Genomic DNA, 23,713 nt, shown 5'->3' with positions numbered 1-23,713 from the left:
GAGAAAATCTTTGTGAATTTCTGGGACGAATCAACTTCCGGGGCACCAGTGGTCCAGGGATGAATATCCGTTTCTAGACCATCAATCTGCCCCACACCTCCAGTACACCAGAAGGGATCCAAACAGATTGGAGACAAAAAGTGCCAGAAGCAGAATTACCTCCACTTTCTTAATGCACCGGCAAACTTGGAATGAGGCCCATTGATGTTGCCATAACAATGCACCCTTTTCGGCTGACTCCTGGTGCGATGCCACATAGACTTCAAATCACTCATTTTGGTAAAACGGGTCTTCGGTAAGAGACAACTATTCCTTCATCCAAGCTCCTCTCGTTCCATGCCATCCTGCGGGTAATTCCAACTCAAAATACGGAGATTTAAAACAAAAAACCTCCCCCAGATGCAGGCCCTCTACCGCTCTTGCCTACGTCCGGTCTGATAGCACAGCGAGTAGAGCGCTCGCTTTGACATCTGGGGAGAGCCTGCCGAAGCAGGTTTGAATCCTGGCAGGGCCAAACTCAGCCTTTCATCTGTCCGTTGTCGATAAATGAGCACCACACACAGTGGGTAATAATAAGCAGCGCTCAGATACCTGAGACTTCGTAGCACTATATAAATACTAAATTATTATTATTATTATTATGTTCACGGAGTGACCTGCTACATCAAATTAGAGCAATTCAGGTTTTAAAAAGAAGTATTTTAAATGTATTCTTTTCACATAATAAGACAGGGACGGCAAGCTCACCATATGTACCCTGTTGCCAGTGCCTAGAAGCCTTACTGGCCATCATGCACTTAATAAAGTAAATTAACATAACACAAATGGATCCCTAGTTCGGATCAACAGAGTCACTCATTTTGAGAGCTATTGGGGTGCGATACAGACCTCTTGGTCTCCACAAGTCACCACTAAAGTGTTAAAGCCCTTGCCAGAGGGCTTTCTTGTGTGGTAGGTGACTGCTGCGCCAGTAAGTGGTCCTGAGCAGAGGGCGAGGGCCATCCGGCGCTCAATAGATCCCGATGGTAAGCGCCTGAGGCGCGGATCGTCAGATTCAGCCCGGGTTAGGAGCAACCTGATGCACCCATCAAGGGGTTAATACCATTAGGAGACTGCACCATTTCTTTTTAGAACTTGAGGTTCTATGCAAAAATATACCAATCAAAAATAACCCTGATTTGCAGAGAAGAAATTATAACAGAGAGTTAAAAATTGCCATTTTTACATAACGTGAATGCAAGGTCATCAGATGCCTTTTTACAAGTGAATATGGTTAATTTGTTCTACGTATCTACTGGCAGCAATTCGTCTTTTAATGCGACAGCAAAACGTTATCACAAAGGAAATCAAGAAAATCAAGTATGTTCATTTCTTTACTAATTGTAGCACCCGGAGTCTCATCTCAAAATGATTAACATGTGCACAAGCAGGGGTGCACGACCTTTGCCAACACAGCAGGGAAACACTAAGAGCATACGTTTAGTAGTCACTGCTTCGGAAAGGTATTTGGTACAAAGCAAACCTAACATTCTGAAGCAGTAAAGCACTTTAGACATTGGCCCTTATCACTAACCTGCCTGCACTACCAGTGGCTGCTTACCTGTAGACTGGCCTTACTGTTACTCGTGCCTGATATCCCATGATGACGGGTGCCGGCAGTAAGTTCCCATTCTATGGTGTCCCATAGTACTCCATGCGAAAGGAAGCACTGACTCGCTGGTGTGATTCAGTCCTTTCTCTGCCGGTAAGGGGTGTGAAATCCCGGCAGGTCAGGCCTGCCGGTAGTTCATGGCCCCTACCGGCCGGCATGCTCGGAGTGAGCCGGTCTGGATAAAAGGCCAGATCCGCCAGTACCTGCATTTCTCCTGCCATTTTCCCTGTATTGGCTCACCAGTAATGAGGGCCAGTGTAGCAGCCGTGCCACAATCACAAGGCACTGAACCAGGCATTCATAATAAAACGCAAGTAAATAAATAATATAAATGAGTTTGGTTAAAATCAGATTATCGAAACCAGGATGTGAGGCCGGGAGGGTAGTCGGGAACACGTTACTGGGACAACACTAGACCACAGGCTCAATAGCTTATTTCGACATATTTCCATTAACCATTTACTCAACAAAGAGCAAAGGAACAGAACGGAATTGAGGAGCTCAGTGCTGACGCCAGGCCTGCAGGCTCCTAAGTCATCCACGGAGCCGCTAGAACACGTCTCCTTGGAACCCATCACTTCCTGTATCCTTCTAAATCAGGGCTCTACAAATGTTGTCGCTCCAGATGTTTGGGCTCCACCAGATAGTATACTCAGTAGAGAAGGATCATGGGAGTCGTAGTCTAAAACATCTGGAGTTCTGAAGGTTGAAGAATTCTGTCATCAGTGGCAGGACATTTTAGCTGTGACAATGCACCCATTTGCTACAGCGGGGACCTCCTGATCATTGTCAATAAAGGAACATGGAGCTCAGGTATCTGCAATGGCTTTCTATCCAGAACCTACTGCAAAAGCATTCCCTTTGTTTCTAATGTAGCTGGTCCACGTGAGCCAATTCTGTAACCTAAAGGGTGTTGGAGAGGATAAGGTGCAAATAGGAAAGTCGGTCTAAGGGGAAATGGGAGATATAGATGAGGGGGAGAAGAGGAGACGGAGAGAAATTAAAATGTTCTTAAATTGGGCCAAATTCATACACAGAGACAAATGGCGTGAGAGCTAGATCTGCAGACAGGCAGAGTCTGTGGCCAGAAATCAGGCACAGACATACATACAGACGGACAAACATTATTCGGCCAGCAAAGTGGCAGAGACAGAAAGGCAGGCATGCATGCAGACAGTCAAAATAAGAGATAGGGAGATAGAGGGTCTTCGAACAGAAACATAGAAATTCAAAAGAGACATTACGGGTCTGGCGGTAACCGTGCTGGTGATACTGCTGGGTTGCCGCCGGACCCGTAAATATTTACCGGTGCCTGACTTCCCGGTGCCACTGGGCGATTACAACCCTGGCTACAACCCTGACGGCCTGGAAAGTCAGGCACCGGTAAATTGTAAGTCCCCATTCCCGGAGTGGGGACCACGGAAGCCCTGGCACTGTTGTTAACTGTGCTGGTGCTTCTGTGACGGTCTGCCTACCATGGCCACTGCGCACGACAGGGTCAGATCTGTAAGCCACGACGGCTCCGGAGGGCAGACGTGTAGTATGCCGGGCCGGAAACAACGGTGCCGGTAAGCTTACCGGCACCGTTGTTTCCAGACCAACAGGCTCAGAATGAGCCCCATTGACAGAGAAATGGACTGACATACAGGCAGTCGTAAGCCACGGGCTACGGCAGAGACTCAGTCACAGGGGTGTTGCTAGGTCTGGTCAGGGCTATGCTAATTGGGTCTGTCGGGACTCGGGGCTAGCTATAGCCTTTTGGTTGTAGCCCCTGAGCTTCTATCCGGGGCTACCACCAAAAGACCCGGGGCTACAGCCCCCTCGGTCCTCCATAGCAACGCCTCTGCTCAGCCATATAGATGGGTAGATAGCTGAAAAAGAGAAACATAGGGCCTCATTACGACCCAGGCGGTAAGTTACCGCCTGGGCCGTGACTTTACCACCATGGCGTAAACTACGTTTACGCCATGGTGGTTGGCGGACTTACCGCCCCATTCCGACCTTGGCGGGGCGGTAAGTCCCCAATCCCCATTTACCCTTCCCCATTCCCATTTTTGCCTCATAGGGTATAATGGGAGTGGGGAAGGCGTTAATTACGCCACCGTAAATTACGGTGGCGTAATTAACTCCATGGTCCCTTAGCGCCATGGATTTTAACACCTGCTAAAAGCAGGTGTTAAAAGCGCCATGGCGCTAAGGGACCTCGTACTCAGGCGGTAAGGGTCGGCGCTGTTAACGCTGCCGTTAACCCCTTACCGCCTGGGTCGTAATGAGGCCCATAGAAAGGTTAGGGTCACGGGGTCCCTGTAGTCCCATTTTTTGCCTACTCTTTCACAAAACCCCTACATGGTCTCCAGCTTTAGTCTAGCTGCAGACCATGCAAACAGCCAAGGAGCAGACAGGCCCACATGATATATGCGTGTATATTTGGAGCGGGAGCTACGCCAGGGAAAAGGTTGCTGGCAGCTGCAGCAGGTGCGCCGTCATTAGGTTCTGCCGCAGAGATCTCTCCGAGAACAAACCTGAGGCGGGCTTCATTCGATATCCGTCCTTCAGCCACGTGATGGTGGGGGCGGGCCTTCCGTCCACTCTGCACTCCAGGTGGAGCGTGCTGCTGCTGTTCACGGCGAGCTGGCTCAGGTTGCGCACCACGACGGGGGCTTCTTTTTCTGTACTCGGGGGAAACACAGCAAAACCTGTTTCACAATCTGTGCAGCACATATATGGGCGAGAAACAACAGTTTAAACAAGTATCGGCAAATGCAAAGGTTTTGTTCACTGCATTTTACATGTCCCAGGTATCCGTTTGTATTGGCCACATGAAGACAGGCCCGCTTAAGGGCCAGCCGTCACGTGATTATTATTAGGTGAGATGCTAGCCTCTGCTCATTGGTTCATTCCTCTAACATTTTAAATCGGCAGCTGAGGCACAAGCCTGCTATGAAGGGCTATACAAGGCCTGTGATGTCTGTACCATCGAGCAGGGCAGCAGTGATAATGCTAAAACACACCTTCTTCAAGCCCCAACTACCCCGGGCCGTAAATGATGTCCAGCATAAGGCAGTAACCCCTAATGCGCCAATTACTACAGGTCCTAAAAGGAGGACTGCATCGCTGAGAACAAGAATACAGATATACATGATATATGAGAACACGCATGGGAGGGCATGTACCACTTTATCCCTATTATTTTGAATAGCAACAGCTTATCAGCCATGCCCATGCAAGGAGTGCAAATACATTCACGTAAGCACCCTAGTTATGTATGATGTGAACATGATCTCATAGCATGAAGGCTCTTGAGCACGGTGAGTGTTGCCTCTACTTTGTGAGCCCAAATTTGTAAATTTTGTGCAGGCCCGAGGCCCTTAATCCACCCCTTTGCAGCACGATTCCCACCCCCCGCCCTCTTCCTGTTTCCCCGTACCTCCCGCCTCCCGACCCGGCCCCCCTGCTCTCATTGGTCCCACGCACCCTACAACACTATCTCTCTCTACTGACTTGAACTACAGTTCCTGAGGGCGTTCAACCTACCAGCGCTTTGAGGTCATACCAATGATACATAAGGCGCTATATAAATGTCCAGTGACATAACATAACATAACATAACATGCTCAATTTCAGCATTGAGAAATTTGAGCAGCATTCATGCCTTCCCATTTATCTCTGGGAAACCTGAAGCATCTGCACTACCAAGTCCTTCTTTCACACTTAATGACAGAGCTTAAATACCAGAAATATCTTGAACCCTTAAACCAGGGCCGCCAGTTGCAAAATGTAGAGATTTTACAAGCAGACCTATATGCACAATTGGGGGCTTGGGCGGGGGTGGTTGCAACACAAGCCACACAATTCTTATATGTCACATCAGAATTTACTGTCCAGCATCCTGGAAATTCTCCAGGCAGCCTTTGATACTTTATTGGTCTTCTCTTGCACAATTTACACCCAAACTGGTGCCACACTCCCCTCTTTCAGGAAGGGAAAAGGGAAAAGAGAAAAGAAAATAGTGAAGAGGAATGGGGAAGCCTACCACTCCTCCCCCTCCTAATAAATTCATGACAAGAAAGAAGGCGGGAAAGCACCACAATCGCCCATTCATTTTTTGGATGAATTCCCAATGGATCCATGATTGACAAGTATGTCGAGAGGTATCGCCTCAGCCAGCCATACCGACCACGAGACATACGGATCTATCCATGTGTGGATGAAGGGACCTGACAGAGCCACGTGCGACTAACCCATGGAAATGTAGTATAGTATGGACACTGTAGAAACCACATTATAAGGTTTAGGAAAATTAAAGCAGGCCCCAGGCCTCAGAGCAAGAGATGACATAAGCTGTTTTTGGCTGGACAGGCAGCAAGACATGTGAGACAGAACCCACAGCCAAGGCCACGAGATACGGATGACATGCCAATCCCCAGACGACAAAGGCTACAGCTGCAGTAAATGTGAATAAATCCTCATAATTCAGAGTTGCACAGCTCAAATTCGTGGTCTCTGAACGCGTGAAGCCGCCGAATCAAGCAATAGACAGCGATCCGCTGTGGGAAAGAAGAGCCTGTCCCAGGCCACCAGACAGACACAGACAGCATCAAGTATGCACCAATATGCAAAAAGTGTTGCACTGTTCAGAAAAGCAAGGTGGCACACACAAGTTAAAATGCAGACATATAGTCATCCTTATTACCTTGAAGAGGTACACAGTGAGCTGAGAATCTTTGCAGATCCCAGGCCTGCGGGCGTCAGCTCTAGCCAATCACAGTTTAGTACTCTAGGGATGGGTAGTAATGGGGAAGAACCAATGATAAGTCCTCAACACTGCAACAATGTTATAGTTAGTGACTTAAGGATGGAAAAGGCCAGCCACCTGACATGCAAGGGCCAGTGGAATAACATCTATAATGTCTGCTATAGCTGGTACAACACTCAATACCCAATCATTTGGCCCATTAGGTTTTCTGGAGAAGGGTCCAAGTTGTGATATCATGCTGACATTTGGTAGTTAAACCGGCTTGCTAGCCGAGGAAGAGCGAGATGTGCATGGACTTTTCCTGGTCCTGTGCTGATCCCTGTTGGTTTTGTCTGTAATAAACCGCAGTTTGAACTTGCCGTTGACTGAGTTCTCCACGTATCCTGGGGGAGGGTGTTGGGCCCTCCGAGTCCGCGGACTACCAGTGTCCCTCTGGCATACCTGGAGGTCCGTCCCCAACGATAGCAAGCAAGTGAGAGTGGAGAGAGCAAGGAGGGGACAAGGAATGTATGCAGGGGGAACAGAACAAGAGATAGATGGAGTGATGCAGAGGGGTGCAAGAGCCCTGGAGACTGTAACTGATTTTTACACTGTGATGGAGATGAGGAAGGAGTGTGATGATGCATTGATGCACTTGGAAAAGACGGAACAATGCTTAAATTGCACATTTAATACCATATCCTGATAGACTGAGGCAGGGGTTATTACCGCTGGATAAAGACACAACCCCAAGCTATGACCCAAGGCCACTTCAGAGTTCTATAAGGCTATGAGCAATATGCGTTTCAGAAGTTTAAATTAAGTGCCAGGATATTCTGAAAGTCTATGCAAAAAGGACGAGCATACTCGTCCTTGGCACTTAAGGGGTTAAAAGTGATTCAAGAAAACACATTATTGACTTTTTTATTTTTTATTTTGCCGTATTTATACAAGTTGTGGTGTTTACATGTTAGGAATGTATTGGTGCATTTGTGTGAACTGTATTAAAATGAGCGTACATTATATGTATAGTGAACGAAAAACATGTGTTCAATGTTTAGCTTTCTCTTTCGGGCATTACAGTCGAAGTGTATGGTCGAGGGTGCAGTGACAGAAATGTCCTAGGAGAGTGCTAGATTTGAAGCAAGGATGATGCGCGGGCTGTGGGGTCTGTTGCGCCGTTCGCAAGCATGCATTGGAGACCGGATATGATGACGTTCCTGCCCGAGCGTGGTTTATGATGATAGTAAGTTGCCTTTTTTCTTGCACTCGCAGTGGGGATTCCTCCCCGTGTGCTGCTCGTTCCGACCGATGCAAGCATGAAGAGAATTGCCCTCTGGTGTCTCCTCATTTGCTTCTGAAGGCAGAATACGCAGAATGCTGCAAACATCCCTAGTTATTGACCGCAATCCGAGCATTCTGATTGTCTGAAAGGGGTCAATATTGACCTCCACGGGCTAAAATAGTTTTTTCATGGACATTCTAATGTCAATCATTGATAAGGCATGTTTCTAGAACAAGCACTGTTGCTAAGAAATGATAAAACACCTATTTTTATAGGTATTAGCATAATTGTCCTAAAATCATTTGACCTAAACTTTTGATTGATTTTATGACCTTTTTTCAGTCAAATATAATTAAATATATACATGGGGTGGGTAAGGGTTTAGATTAGGTTGAGAGGAAGTGGGGGGGGGGAGTTTGCAGGGGTCTCCCCCCACAGTTTAGACCTAATAAAGGTCAAACAATTTCGATTAAATGTTATTAGGTCAAATGTTTTAGGTCAAATAGACCCAAATCCTTTTATATACAGCCCCATTACACTATATCTATTGCTGTACTGCGGCTGCTGAGAAGCCCCTTTGACCCCTTGCCGACCACGAAAGACTATAACACATCCTTTGACCCTGCGGAGGAATCTGGGAGTGCGAGGAATGGTTTTGATTCTGTGAGTCCCCGCCCACAGTCAGCAATATTTTTGCATCAGGATAACTGAGGTCCTAGTATTCAGGAGAAACTCTTAACAACCTCCTTCTTACTCAGAGGAAAGCATGTTTGAGCCTTAGTCGGGTCTATTCGATTTGCTGGCATGGAGTGTGTCATGGATGGCGCCTCAAAAGGTCAAAGGAACATGCAGATTGTGTCAGGGGAATATTGATGATATGCACTGTTTTCTTGCAGGTGGATGAGAGCCAAGCCCAGAAACTGGATCAGGCCGCCGGAAGTATGCAGTCGCCTGCTGATATGTGGGGGTGCCCGGCCAGTGTTATTGAAGGGCATAATAGTAGTCATTTTTAATGAATCCTAAACAGTAGGCAGAGGACGGCTTCTGCTTACACTTGCATGTAAGCAGTCATCGCTGTACTATTTTGATTGTTTTCATGGGTGGGTGGAAATCCAGCACAGGAATCCAGGCAAAACCGGGGTTCTGTACTGTTCCCCACTCAATCAACAAAAAATAAATAATCATAAAGGTTGCTGGCATGTCCATGCATGGCAGATTGAAACACTTGTGTATAGGTGCGTCATTAATGCCATATCAGATCATATATCATGGCATTTACATGAATCCCCACGGGTTCTGCCTGATTTCTGCAGGTGCCAAAACAAGGAGGGATTCCATGCAGATTCAAGCATCTCTCCCACATAAACATTCTATGTGGGTGGAAATGAAGGTGGGTTTCTGAACGGAGTGGGCGGCAAGGCAGACCCAGTCTTTATGCCACGCACACCAAGATCATGGGCCCCCGCAACAGGTATGTTGCTGTGGGGGATAACAGTGGTAATGCAGTGGTAACCCACTGCATTACTGCCACATTACCGCACTGCGGTAGTACAACTTTAGTGGTAAGGTGGAGGATTTTTCTCCAGCAAAATGGTGGCGGTAAATCCGCCACCTTAACGCCAAAAACCTGAAAAATCGGCAGAATTATCACTGGCGGAATCACCCTAAAGACTTAAAGAATTGGGGACTTGCATTGCCTACCACCCCTTGTAATCCTGCAGTAATCAGCAGGACAGAAGTGGCGCTAACGGTTATTCAAAATGGTGTTATTTCAGCGGATTACCACTTAAATACTGCCAAACTGGTGATGCGGCTGCAAGTCTGCACATAATGCACTGTACAGCACTCTGTCAGCTGGAAAATGAGCCGCACTGTGTCCATGGAGCTCATGTTGAATCCCTGCGGTGCGTACACGGCCTACAAAACCACTGTTTGTTTATGCCAGCCCGCGATGTTCATGCTGCCAAAAAAGCTAACGGGCAGTGGAGTAACTTTGCTGAAAATGTTGGGGGGGTCATGACATTTGAAGAAAAGGTGCCCCAGCCAAATGAATGGGGACAAAATGGTGTGCCTTGAAATTTGGGATGGACAAACACCCAAGTCCCCCCTAAAATTACGCCCATGTTTAATGGGCTACTATGGAATCCACCTGTTTCTAACACCGGCAAAGGGTAATTTGCAGGTGCCATTTACTTTTTTGACAAAACGGAGTGTAAAAGCCAGGCATAGAGGCACATTCGCCTGTTTTTACTCTTTACTTTTACACTCCTTTTTACAAAAGTTAACTATTTCCTGCAGAGGACCTAACCGCACATACATGCTAACATCGGCATTCAGGGATATTTCTGTATTGGTTCCATCATAAGGCATATAACTAGACCTGAGCCACTCCGGTTGACCTACTGTGTGCCCCTTTCAAAGCATGGCGGCTGCAAAAACACCCACATTTCTATGACTAGGTAGCCGTTTCGGCACACTGGCGCAGAGTGCGATTGTTAGGCGGGTTTGGGCCTTCCAAGCACTGCAGTCAGTGGTTTTGGGTAAGGTTGCCAGGTTGATGTTAACACGTATTATATTTGGAGGAAACTGGATGCTCGTGCTGCAGCGAGGTGTTTGGACACAATAGACATGACCTGGAAACCATTGGGTAATTAATGTGGGCCTGCTTGAAATGTATGTTCCCAGCACTGGACTCGAGATCTGTTTTCCAGTGGTAGTCTGTGTCTGCCTCTTCCCATATGTACAGCCCTACAGATAACGTGGACTTCCAGGACTGAATTCCTCGCCCTGTTCCTCCTGAAACCAATGGAGTGGGTGTAAAGTGAGAGACGCTCTGCTTTTTCTGTGTACATTTTAATAAGTAACCACCATTTGATGAAGAAGTCTGAGGCACTTCAAAAGCTAATGCTACTTACCGTCTCAGCATAATGGTTTTATGTAGTCCCAAAAAAGTTTCAAAACTTGGATTTTTTAAATTTAATGTAGCTAATTTAACACCTTTGGAAGGGTTGCTGAGCGGGACATGGCAGTATTTGAACTTTCAAACGTCATGCTGCCCCCATGTCAGTGCTGAGTGCTTAGCCTGAGTTACCCACTCAGAGCGTCTCAGGAGGATAGCTCAGGGGCAATGTGCTCACCTTGCAAACAAGAACACACAGAGCAACACAGGTTCGATCCCCGGGTCCGTGCTTAGAAACCTCTGGGTATTAAGCGTGTTATAAGTTACATATCATAATATGACTCGCGTTTTAAGGTTAATATTATCTGAATGGCCTGATGTGAGGCATATCACTTGTCTGATTGTCAGCTGAAACTGTTGGCATGACAAAGGAAGATAGGGGAGCGATGGGATGCAAGCATGGACCCACAGGCTGTGCGGCTTGTTAAGCTTTCTGGCCTTGCAAGTCTCTTTGGCCATTCCCACGGACTACCTGCACCTCTGAGATTTCTTTAAGCAAGCTCTGAGTTTTTAACGGGATGACAACTCTATTTCTAGAAGGCTATGGTTAGTTTCAGATGCAAACTGGCTCCTTCTGTAATAAGTGTCTTAACCAAATGTGTCTTCAGCCATGTGATTCATAAGCAATGCGTGTGGCGGTTGTGTTATTGGGTATTTAACCTTTTATTTACATATTTGTAATTAGTGTGGGATGTGGGATGATGACGCCATGAAGGAATGGGTTGTACCATGCAGCCGTGAAGAGAGAACGTTAGGTATTGGGCAGGGGGGTCAATCTCTAGTAGGGGAGAGCAGTTGCTGGAGTGAGGCAGGTGCTGGATCGCCCATTTACCTATGCACGTGAGGAGAATTGCTGTTACATATTAGGAACTTTGCATCCTACCTGTGCGCCAGACTGCTTCAAATTAGTGACCTTGCAGATGTTCTTTGTGCTGAATTCCTATTAAGAAAAAGAACTGGAAATGCCAACAGTTTTGGTGTTTATGTAAGCCTGGGAAAGGCATTTCCCCTTTCTACAGTTGTCTATAGTATTATGGATAAACAGAGTTGTTCATGTACATACATGGCACAGGATCAGCTGGCAGGGTCTAGCTACAAACCTGGTAACAATGGCCCTCATTACAACTCAGGCGTTAACCAATGGCGCTAATAGCGCCATGGTTAACGCCGGTAACTTACCGATTCCACCAATGGTAAATGGGGAATTACCACCCCATTCCAAGGTTGGTGGCGCGGTAATTCCGCATTTACCATTGGCCCTTCCCCATTCCCATTTTTGCCCCATAGGGCTCAATGGGACTGGGGAAGGCGGTAATTACGGTACCGCAAATTGCTGTACTGTAATTACCTCAAAAGTCCCTTTGCGGGTCCCTACTTTAACGGCTGGTCTCGTAATCAGGCGGTAAGGGTTTAACGCCGCTGACACCTTTTACGGCGCCGTACAGTGTGAAGTGTGAGCAGGTAGCATAACCCGTATGCAATGTAGGTGGCACACGGGGTACCTCTAGTACCAGGATAGAGAACTGCACATTCCATTCCGTAGGGCTTAGCCTATTTGCCTACCCACAATCCTTTGCAAAATGATAGCGGGTTATGTTTTCCTTCCAACATGAATAAAATACAAAAATAGTCTACAGGGCACATTAAAACATGTTTATTTTCGAATGACATTGTTAAGATCTTTGCACAATTTAGTTCATTCATATTGTTAGGGTCCTTCGAAGGAGTCCACTTGTTATCAAACAGGAGCCCCTGACCTGTAATCAAAAGGTCTATTTCCATGCTTTTGCTTGGTGTCTCTTTTCCCAGGGGTAGTTTGTCTGAATGGAATACTCTGTAACTACTGACAGGGAAAGGTTTGAGTGGGGGTGGTTGTTTCCGCCAACCTGTCCTAGTACTGCGCTCGTTTGGGGTTAGTATCACTACCCCATAGTCACCCATAGTTATACATGGATTTAATATTACACCACATATTGTTGAGAATCCTCTGTTAAAATGAACAAGGAGATAAACCAGAACATCTACATGTTCATGCCTGCCTGGTTATTAATCCTCCTTCAAACTCTTTGGCATGAGTGATAACCATGTATGTTCATGGTACCAAGGACGCCATTAGACCATGTTTATCCATGGTCTGTCCCCAAGCCATTTTCCAACTGTGATTGTCAGTAGATAACCATGGTTAGAATCATGGACAGACCATCGTTCACCATGGTGAAAACATTGACAATGCCTTGTCAACACATTTAGAAACATGTCTGCCAGGCACTCCCTTAATATGCCCAGTTACGCACAGCATTTAACGGCTGTTGCCATCTTATTGACAGACAACACCTGCAAAATGATGTTCCTGTGCTTGCACCAAAGCCAAACCTCTTGGCTCTCCTAATGCTTGTTTTAGGCTGCTCCTGATTCTTTTTCATTAGACTATAAAGATTTGACGTCAGGATGTTCTTGAGTCCATGTAACATGAAGACATCAACTACACTGGAGTCTTGAAAAGTGGATTCTTAAAGTTGCATGATAGTCAAGTAAAGAGTATGGGGCCAATTCATGGAAAAGAGAACATGAATCCCGCAAGGGCCGCGCGCCGTGAACCACACTGCGCAAGCCTACATGCAGAAATAAAATGTGCGCCCCGCATATTCATGGAATTTCCTGCATAAAGTAACCGTATCCGCAAGTTGCGGCTGAAACGCCCCTGACACCTCACCACGAAAAGCAGAAAAAGCCAGAATAGCTACCTATGCGTGCTCCCCCGGGTGCGAATACACACACCCCTCAGACACGGCGTGGGGTCCCCCGCAAGAGCGCCTGCATCTCAAGTGCCCTGCATGTGGTCCCTTTTAACTGTGACTGGCCCGACAACATGCGTATGATATATTGAAACTCGGGTAAAACTCAGAAAACCTGCTTGTGAATCCCTGTAAACTGTTCCTATAACCGACATGCAAACCCAACTCCGCTCTGCGATTCCTATGCGCAAGTGTACTTTCTCCTGCCTTCGGGTGGAGGAGAGATGGAGGGATTTGCGTGGGACTTTCACAGACGAGAGGTTGCGTGGTCATATCCATGAATACGCTTTGTTGTGCGCATTTATGGGCGTGCTATAGAGTGCCTGCCTGCCCGTCCGTCCGTCGTAATGCCCACTTTTCTCTTTGTTCTTACTATTTTCCGAGTTGCGTCCTCTACTCTGCCCTCTGCGCAGGCCCTGCCCATGCTCTGCGTGGTGTCTCGGGAAAGGCACTCGACTGCTCAAAGGTACGTGCTGAGCCTGTGCAAAGTCCCTGCAAGTTATGAAAAAGTGCTGCACAGTCAATTCCATGAATCGACATACAGGGTTTCGCACACAGAATGGCGCACACATTCTTGATTTTCCACGCAAATAATTCCATGAATTGGCCCCTATGTATGTATTTATGGCATTTTCTGCAGTGCAAATCTACCTTAGAAGCAATGGAGTACTCGATGATATAGGGGTGGTGTGCATGCGTTTAGAGAGTATTGAGGAGGGAAGAGTATGGTATGCGGAAGAGAGTCATGAACTTGTCATTCCACATGTTACAAGTGCCCTATCGCATAGCTTATCATCCACATGTGTACACCCGGGTCATGAGTAAAGTGCACAACATGATCAGAACCTCCTCTTGGCACTGAGCAAAGTTAAGGGCCTTACATGCAAACTGACGCCCGGTGCCAGGGCTTATGACAAAATGAGACTCTGTGCACATCTGGTCTGGGACCATCGTCCATCACAGGTTTAAGTGTGTTATAAAAGATTAATGAATGAAGTCATTAATTAATATGCCACTGCACCCAAATGGCTCAAGTTTGAATGGTTGATCAAAGTACATGAGCTGCATCCATTGCTGATTGCATGTGACTTAATATTCGCACCCGGCAAGGGAGCTCAGCCAATCAGGTGGCTGGAACAGCAGGTTAAAGTTAACTGGACTGCCTGCTATTTCCAGCCACCGAGGCCCTTCCCTCATGATTGAGAGGAAGCAACAGGGACCCTCTCCCTGTAGCCTCCCCGCCCTGCCCCATCCCTTCCAAAACAAAACATACCCTTTGCCCACTCCCTGCCCACTTAGCTGCTGGACTTGAACTTTGTGCTACAGTCCCGGGGCTCCTCCCAGCGCAATAGCCACCATAGAAATGGTGCGCATAATGATTTTTATTTTCAGGAGATTGTCGTCGTGCAATTTTACGGAGCTCCTCTATCATGGAAAATATAATAATAAACAATTTGAATACCCTGGGGTGCACATACCTATCCCACCTGAGCCAGGTGGTGTACATGGCCGGTAACAGCCTGCAGCCCTCGCCAAGGCCCTCGCTTCACTCGGGCCTGCCTAAGCTCAGGTTAGCGGGCCATTACTGGCCATGTATGCCCCCCGGCTGGGGTGTGATTGCTACAATGAATGTGTTGGATAAAGATGGCAATGGATCTATTCACTTGCAGCTGAGCTGAGACGCCGGAAGCTTGCAAGCCTTTGGACAGTTACAAGCCAACGCATGTCTTGCATGTAATGTCATGCAGGAAAACATTCACCACAATGTGTTCACTGTCATACATATGCTTAATCTATACAACTCACCTACGACAATAAGGTTGGTAAACCGCTCCACCATTTGCTTGCTGTAGAGATTCCGGCCGGTGCACCGGTACCTGCCGGCTTGTTCCAGCGACACGTTCACGAGGGTCTGTGATAAGGAGATGGAGTTCTGGTGGCTCTGGATGGTGGACATGGCAGAATGAAGCTCTGTTGCGGAGGGGTCGAACCAGGTCAGGTCCATGTAGAGATGGGCGTCTGCTTTGCAGGTCAGGTTGACGTTGTTGCCTATCAAGGCCCGGGTCTCTTGACTGGTGCTTATCCCGGTCTCTACATCTAGGGAATGAAGATAGGGAGTGGATTAGAACCTTGTTAGAACCTTTAGGAACCAGTAAAAGATCATTGGTAGATGAGAACAACCATCATAGCTTCAATTCTAAGAGGTGTGACAGAGGTAGACATTGACTCATTTTTGTCATTGACAACTAATGAGGCACACCAGCGCCTCACTACACTGAATCGTTTGGATGTCTTGGCACATACCCAACCTCCTTGCAGACCACTCCTTGTGTTTCTCAGGTTTCTGCACTTTCTCTATATCCTAGCAGAGTATTTCCACTTGTAGAATTTCTGATGGCAGGTAGGTATCACCAGGGCCATTCTATCTACAGGTCGCTCTCGCGATCATTCAGCTTCGGTAGCAAAGCATTAGTAGCACTTCCGCTGCTGGTGCAGTGGAATCTATGTGATCACTGTGCCGCTCGTAACCGCGCCGACGAAAATGTCAACGCCAATTACGGCGTGGCGCAGTGATAAAATAGATCACTTTACCCACGCCCTAGCCTGGATTCCCTTACCTGACCCACCCCCCACCCCACTTACCTTTGCGGCACACACTTATGTGTTTGCCGCCGACTCCCCTCTATTTCTGCGGCATCGGTTCCTCCCGTGGGTCGGACACAGGGTGCTTTTTCTTTTTTTGTTTTACTTTCTTGTCCCCAGCCCCGCAACCCCCAACTCACGTTACTGCGCCCAAGAAGAGCAAGGACCAACCCTGCAACTCTTGCTCTGCTTGGGTGTAGTAATGGCAGTAACTGCGGGGGTGCACACATGAGGGCGACATTTTTGTACGTTTCTGTGCAGTGTGGGTGACAGGCCCTGTGCCCTGTGAAATCTATTGATATCAGATCCAGCTTCCAGATCACGTTCTGCAATAAGCCTGCAGACTCCCTTGTTCTGCCAAGGATATAACTTGCACTTCATTTTCTTCTGAACTATAGTGATGGACTTTTTGATCAAAATGCATTTTTGTAATGATACCTTACATGTGCATTCCTCCCCTCAATGGTGCTTATAGTCATTCGGGGGAGATATGCCGAGAGGCGGAGTCTGAACTATGGAACCTATATTGTCAGGTTAATGTGTCAACAATGGGAAGTTGAGTAGAAAGACACCTTAGGTTGGAAAAAGGGACATGTTCTAATAGTCCTTAGCGATACAATTAGGCTAAATGATTTTTTTTCGCGACATAGTCCGGGCTCAAATTCTCGATGGGCTTTTCTAGTGAGGAGAAAACCAGAATCAATGTCCATGATGTCGTTCAGTATGTCCTTGATAGACAGCCTGCTTGCCACTGGCCCGCTCCTCATAGTCTCTCCTCCCCTCACTATCCTGTGCCCCTTTTTGCCAGAATAACAGACATTAAATCTTTCCCACTCTCATTGTCTCCTTGTGTTGTCCTTTAGTGCAAGGAGGATAAATTGTCGTGAGCGCCTCCCCACACTGCTCATTTCAATTTAGCGTTGTCAAGTGGAAATCATTTCTCAATAAATGTGGCACTTAGTCCAAGGTGCACATGCCCCCATCACAATTGTTTCACTAATATTCAGTCGATTAGTATTTCTTTCCTTCTGACTGAAGTCAGAGCTTTTCAGTGATCACTCTCTGTGATGTCTGCCGGCGTCCTATCTAGCCGGTCGTGTATTGTTAGCTACACACCGCCTTCGCGCATTCTTGGCCCATGCCACGCTCCATGGTATCACTTGCTTCTCCTTTAAACTATGGTCCATCGAAATCAATGCTATGCCACTGCACCTCTGTGGGTCAAGTTTGAATGCCTGGTCAAGGTGCACGCGCCATATCCATAACTGATTGGGCGTGACTCCATCAGTCATCTGCTGCATTCCTCGAATGGGAGCTTAGTTCTGAGGGCGCCATTAACTTTCATTCTACAGTCATCCTGAAGGTTTTGGAATCACCTTCAAATCTATGGCAGGCATCACCCGAGCCAGGGCTGGTCAACTCCAGCAGTAATTGGAAATGCAGCTGTTACCCATAATTTTCACCGCCCTCTGGCTCCACTGAGTGTCTTACACCATTGACGCACACTCATGAACTCATGTTTCCATGCAGAGGGGACCTGGCCTAGTGGTTCAGGGCTGGGCTGCTCCCATTGGTGGCAGTACCAGACTTATTTGCATATGGCTTAACCCCTTTTGTGATGGTCCAGACGGGCTAAAAAACAGTGGTGTGGAAGGTAGCTCAAAGCAGTGCCAGTTGTTCAGATTTATTCAAAACCTTCCACCCATCACTTTTTTGGCTATACACACTCGTGAACCTGACAGCGGCAGAGGTCACCATCGCTCTCCAGGAATGCCCTGGCCTCTAAGCATGCCGACACAAACCGTGACATTTAGAACCGCATTCGTTTTGGGATGTTTGTCTGAGGATTTCAAAGACCAGAAATGATTTCAAGTTCCCTGAGAGATATAGCACTCTGACTGATGACATTAATGTAGCAGGCTGCCTGGCCTGGAGAAGAGCATCACATCACAATAACAGAATCATCAGATCTGGGCCCACATTGATCCCAATGTCTGCTTGGAAGCAATATTGATACCGTTTGTATGTTGTATGCTTTGTTTAGACCTTGTCATGAGCAATAACTGTGACTTTACCTCTAAATCGTTTTACAAAATCATCAATCAATCAATAATTTTACAAAATGATAACAAATGCTGTCACTGAAGAAAAGGACAGCTCAGCAATATGCACATCTGTGGCTCATAATTATAAAAGGGTCAGTATCAACACGAGCTCAAGCTAATCAATGACTTATCATTGCCAGTATCCTAGTAGCATCAGTGACCCAGCATCACCACTGCATCATTATCATCAACTGCACAGTATCCTCAGCAGTTATGTATCACCAGCGGAAGGTATCGTCAGTGGTTGAGGGCCGTCATTAGCTAAATAGTACCAATGGTTCTCATTACAGTTTTGCTGGTATCCACCTGGTAGTTACGGCACGATACCGACATAACAGCCTTACCGTTTCCGCCGCCCATTAGCACAGTTTTACTGGGATATTACAGGCGGCAGGGACGCCGTTAAGTGCCCATTCCATGGAACCACAAAGACTGTATGGATGGTATTGCTGGAATGACCGGCAGTGGTAGTACCGGTGCCAGTGATTCCGGCATTTATTTGCTGGTAGGAGCCTGAACTCCCTGCACTGCCCCCACAGGCAACCTTGTGTTTCCCCAGTCTGGAAAGAAATCTGGTGCCGGAATTACCAGCATTTCTTCTGGCAATGTTTCTGGACCGGGTAACTCAGAAAGAGCCCCAATGACTTGGAAATGGCTTTGAACTACCACTAGATCCATTTTGTCAGTGCCTTGGTGTTATCAGTGCATTAGGGTAATGGGTGGCACAGCAGCATCACAGGCTTAGCATGATTAGCTAATTACAGACTTTGCATGATTGGCTCGTTATTGTCACTTTCTCAGTATCATTAATACCCCAGGAGCATAAGTCGCCCAGCATCATCAGGGGATTATATTCATAGCTCAGCATCATTATGGGGGCCTCATTACAGGTTTGCTGGTATCATGATGGTAATTCTGCCAGATTACAGGCAAACATAAATACTGTTACCGGCACTCGGTCCGGCGGTATTATGCCGGATTAGGAGTGCTGGTAATGGTGGTAAATCCCCATTACATAGAGTCTCATTGGACTCCATGGGGGAGATTTGCCGGTATTACCTCTAGCTGGAGGTAATTCCACCACCCCACCGGCAAACTTGTACTTTTCCAGTGCAGAAACGTGCCGGTACATGAAAATACCGGCACGTTAATTCTGTACTGACAAAGTTGTAATGAGCCTGATAGTGTTTTCACTCAGTCAATATTATCAGTAATACAGTGAGAACAATGGCTCAGTTTCAAGAGAGTCTCTATTAAGAGCAGACTTCTCACACACTTAAGCAATAAGCCCTGAGCCGCAGGGGCATTGCTGAGTGAGGTAATGCCCCCGTGGCGAGGGGCTTATTGCTATTAGTACCTTGGCCCGCAAGACCGGGGTACTAATAGCATTCTTTTTCTGTTCCGAAACGCTGCAGCATTTCGGAACAGAAAAAAAAGAAATGTCAACAAAAATGCCCGTCGGGGAAGGGAAAATGGAGTCTGTTTTCCCTTTCCATGGTGGCCATCGGGAGTGGATGCGCTGCGGACAGAAGTGTTCCCAGCGCATTTTCTCCCGAAATAGGAGAAAAAAGAAGTTAAGTGGGGTTGGGAAGGGATTGTTTATAGGGGAGGGGGAGGAAGAAAGAAAACACTTACCTGAATCCCTGGCTGGGGAGGATGGCAGCCTCCAGCCGTGTGGAGGCTCGGAGCGGGGATTGCCCCGTTTCGAGCCTCCTCATTGGCTGAAGGGCTGCCACGCCCCCCACCAGGAAGAAAGGAAAGGAATCCCTGTGAAGTCGGTTAAAGCCCCGGCAAGGGCCAATCAGATTGTTTGTTACATTCTGATTGACCCTCGCCAGTTACTAATTTGCATTAAATCATTCCATAAATTAAAGAAAGGCATCAAGTTCCCTGGAATTTTAGAAAGACTGGCACTTGTCTAAATATACAATTATATGCTGCACCAGCGAAATGACCAGCCAAATGACACCGCTAGCTCACAGTTTCTAGAATGTTCTTTATTTTCTCGAATGTTCTATAAACAATTGATGGGCATGTTTTTTGTTAAACGTACGGTAATTACTAAGTGAACAACCTGAAGAAGAGAGGTAAGTAGAGGAGGATTTCTTCAGTATTAAGTCACTTATTTGGAAAGTTGCAGAAAAGACCATGATGACCAGAAACCCGGCAGATGACAATGAAGCGGGGACGAGGGACGAGGAAAAGAAAACCAAAATGGACCATTCGGAGTCAATTAAAAGCGGGGAGAGGAAGACCTGACAAGTACACAACAAGCATTTGTGAGCAAAAAGAAAGAGGACACTGTTTAAGGGTAGAGACAACAGGAAATCCTGCAAAGAAGGGAGACGGACGGGGAGAGTGGCAATTTATAAGCAAGTACAATGCATTCAGAGGTCCAGGGCACAGCCAGGGGACAGCAGAATAGTCATTCCTATTGTTTTATATGTTCGGGGTCTGCCCTGGCCAAGGTACAGCTCTACCACTGCATTCAAATCTGGTGTTATTTCTTCCGGCACAGGATTGGTTATGGGGTTAGCCGCACTAGTGGAATGCTGCGTATTCATTGGTTCTACCAGGCATTTATTGGACACATAGATGTTTGTGTATGTGCAGAGAGAGGGACATTCTCCTGGGCATTGTGGCAGGCTCTGAAGTATTGGATTACTACGTAAACTCCCCTCCAGGCTGATCTGTAAAAGCTATCACTGCTTCACCAATATATTTTAAAAGATATGCTATAATAGGCAAAATGCTCGCTTTTAAAAACATTTCTTGCTGAGTTTAAGCCCTGAGCCGCCCACTTAAAGGGTAACTAAGTTAACACAGTGCACTCAAGTGTTTGGTGTCTCAGGGAATTCTCACGAGGCCTATAATTTGGGTGAAATGACACGAGTGGGTGATGGGGCCTATAGGGTGTGAAATATCCCAATAATTTAGATCTGATAATCCTGTCCTGTCCTGTCCACATCCGGCACCAGGAGATGCCAACAGACACTACCGACCACACTGACCCGCCACTCACACCATGCCAGAGATCTGACCAGATGGGCATCCAGCAGCCGCCCTTGCCACATGTCTGGCACCACTAGGGAGAAGTCCAGAAAGCCTAAAAGTGCCACGAGTGGTACTTTGCAAATGTGGCCTAGTATATTATAGCCTCTGCCAGGCAGTACTTCCCACTCACTCCACACACTACTACCCGACCACTCCCTTCAAGTATTAGGTTGGCTACTTCAATACCACAGTTGAAGTGGGTGTTAAGGTCGCATAGTGGCCTGGAGGGATTCTTTATACTTAAGGTGCTATGTTTGAATGTGTAGTGCTATGCTGTGAGTGTTTGTACACTAACGTTGTTATTCCCACTCTTTATGCTTTGTGGGATTAACCTTAACTCTTGATTTTAAATGTTTTCATGCATATATAAGGTATTCCCTTGGCACTGAGCCTGGACACGTTTGCTGCCTGTATCAGAGCAGCAGATGTCTCTTGTCCCATCAGGCCCATGAAAGGGAACGCTACAGAGAATACAATATATTGAACGTAACATATACCATTGCTCTTCCCAAGCCAAGACACTGTCCCACAATATATTTCCAAGTTACGCTCTTGAGTTCCCATCCGCCAGCGACCATAGTGCATGGCCATAAGGAGGTGAGCACAGGGGTATTTGTATTTTGTATTTGGTTATTTATGAAGCGCCTTAAGCCAAAGCGCTGAAACTCTCCTCCCTCCTAACTAGGATATTTAGTGAAACATAATTTTTAGAAGGATGTTATGGTTCAGTTTCCCTTAGAAAAACATTGAAATTCACTGAAGAACTTTGTTGCAGAAATGTTACAAAGCTTAGCACCCCCAATACCGCCACCACCGCTATAAAATAACCATGACCAGGGCTGCCTGCAACTGTCACTGTCAGTGGCTTGCGGCCATGGCCAGGGGGGATTTTGTACACTGCTGGGCATGCACTGGACTCTCCAAAGTGACCCATTCTAGCCACTGTACAAGGCCTGCAGCCACGAATAGGGGCCCTCTTGCGCCCTAGGTGGTCACTGGAACTTGATGGCCTTGCGCTTACCCTAGATGGCCAAGTTTCTAAAAGTGACCATTGGCCATAACCAGTGGCGAATGTCCTCTCCGAAGTATCCATGTGCAATATTCCTGGGGCATAGCCTTTGGTTATGCCACAACCCCCTCCATCAAGGCTACTCAAGTGTTCAATGTCCACTGTGTCACCCTGAAATTGCCAGGGGTCAGCAAGTAAGGACAGTTACGATATGATAGATTATTTATAATGCGCTTAATAACCCAGAGGTATCTAAGCACGGACCGGGGGATCGAACCTGTGTTGCTCTGTGTCGTCTTGCTTCCAAGGTGAGCACGTTACCTCTGTGCTATCCACCTGAGACTGTGTTTGGGCCATTGCCTTTTGCCGTTCCACTGACCCACCCATTCCGGAGAAAGTGACCACAGGGCCAATCCTTCCTCGCATCTTCATCGTATCAAGGCCTGGGGTGCACCAGGTGGGTTTCTGGGCAATAGGTGTTTTTTAAAATGCCAACAGCACTTCTTTTATTTTTGTGGGGGCTATTTTACTACTCTGGACCCCCTTTTTCTCTCTAGGACACCCCAGAGTACTACAGGATGCCCCTTTCCCAAAATGTTGCAGTGTGGGTTCTGGCCGGACATGCAAAATGTCAGCGGGCCACAATGGAGTCCCCTTCAAAAATGTTGCCCCCCTGCCAATCAACTAGAATGGCTCCTTTATTTATTTATTTAATTTGAATTTTTGTTCAGCGCTGGCCCTAACAGGGGTCACGGGCACATTACAAGGTTCAGAGGCTCAAATGCTGGGAGGTAAAATCGAAGTTAGGAAATCTTTTCATAAGCCAATTGGGTTGGCACCAAAATAGCTAATCTGGTAACCATCAAAGCATATATGTGACCAGGGATTTTTCCAAGTGAGCACAGATGTAGCTATTCTGTGTTTTTGCCACTTTTGGGCAGATTTAAAAAGAAAATGAGGGCGGGTTTGCCCCAGTCTTGTACAAGCATGCTCGCGGTGCTCCTGGTGAAAGTTTTGGTGCAATGTTCTGGCTGAAGGCGAAAGGAACCTTTGTCAATGGGAAATTAATGGGGGAATGTATGTTTTGAAACAACCCATAACTTTGCCCCGCTTGATAAAACCTCAATAAACTTTCTAAAAGTAATCAAAGTTAGGTCTACATTTTATGTGGGAAAGTGGTGTGACGATTCATTGAAAGGTACTAACGACATTATCATTCCTATTGAATTTCAATAGAATGAGGAACATGGTTTCCATTTTTGAATTTTTTTTACCAGTACCTATTTTAATGCAAGGATTTAATTTGGCATGTTGTTAGGTAACAGTGCATATTAAGGCCCTGAATCCCAAAAAATGTGCTCTCTTTAGATGTTTAATTTATATATTTATATATTGTCCCGGGAGGATAGCCCAGCGGCAGCGTGCGCGTCTTGGAAGCAAGACGACACGAAGCAACAACAGGCTCGTTCCCCGGGTC

The 23,713-nt window shown here is 46.8% G+C and overlaps 1 protein-coding gene across 3 annotated transcripts in view; it reads right to left on the bottom strand.

Moving 5' to 3' along the window:
• The window catches only part of LOC138480803 (vascular endothelial growth factor receptor kdr-like), a 1,018,894-nt gene that overhangs the window by 477,559 nt on the left and 517,622 nt on the right, over positions 1 to 23,713 (bottom strand). For all 3 annotated transcript variants that reach the window (XM_069612549.1, XM_069612547.1, XM_069612548.1), the window contains exons 13-14: positions 15,232 to 15,522; positions 4,174 to 4,320 (exon numbers count right to left, since the gene is read on the bottom strand). In XM_069612549.1, the coding sequence (XP_069468650.1) occupies positions 4,174 to 4,320; positions 15,232 to 15,522 (438 nt within the window). The remainder of the gene's footprint in view (positions 1 to 4,173; positions 4,321 to 15,231; positions 15,523 to 23,713) is intronic.

The sequence above is a fragment of the Ambystoma mexicanum genome, chromosome 5p (genome assembly GCF_040938575.1).
Source record: "Ambystoma mexicanum isolate Mex_15411 chromosome 5p, UKY_AmexF1_1, whole genome shotgun sequence".
In the NCBI taxonomy this organism is placed as follows: domain Eukaryota; kingdom Metazoa; phylum Chordata; class Amphibia; order Caudata; family Ambystomatidae; genus Ambystoma; species Ambystoma mexicanum.
This window is presented reverse-complemented; position numbering and strand designations above follow the sequence as displayed.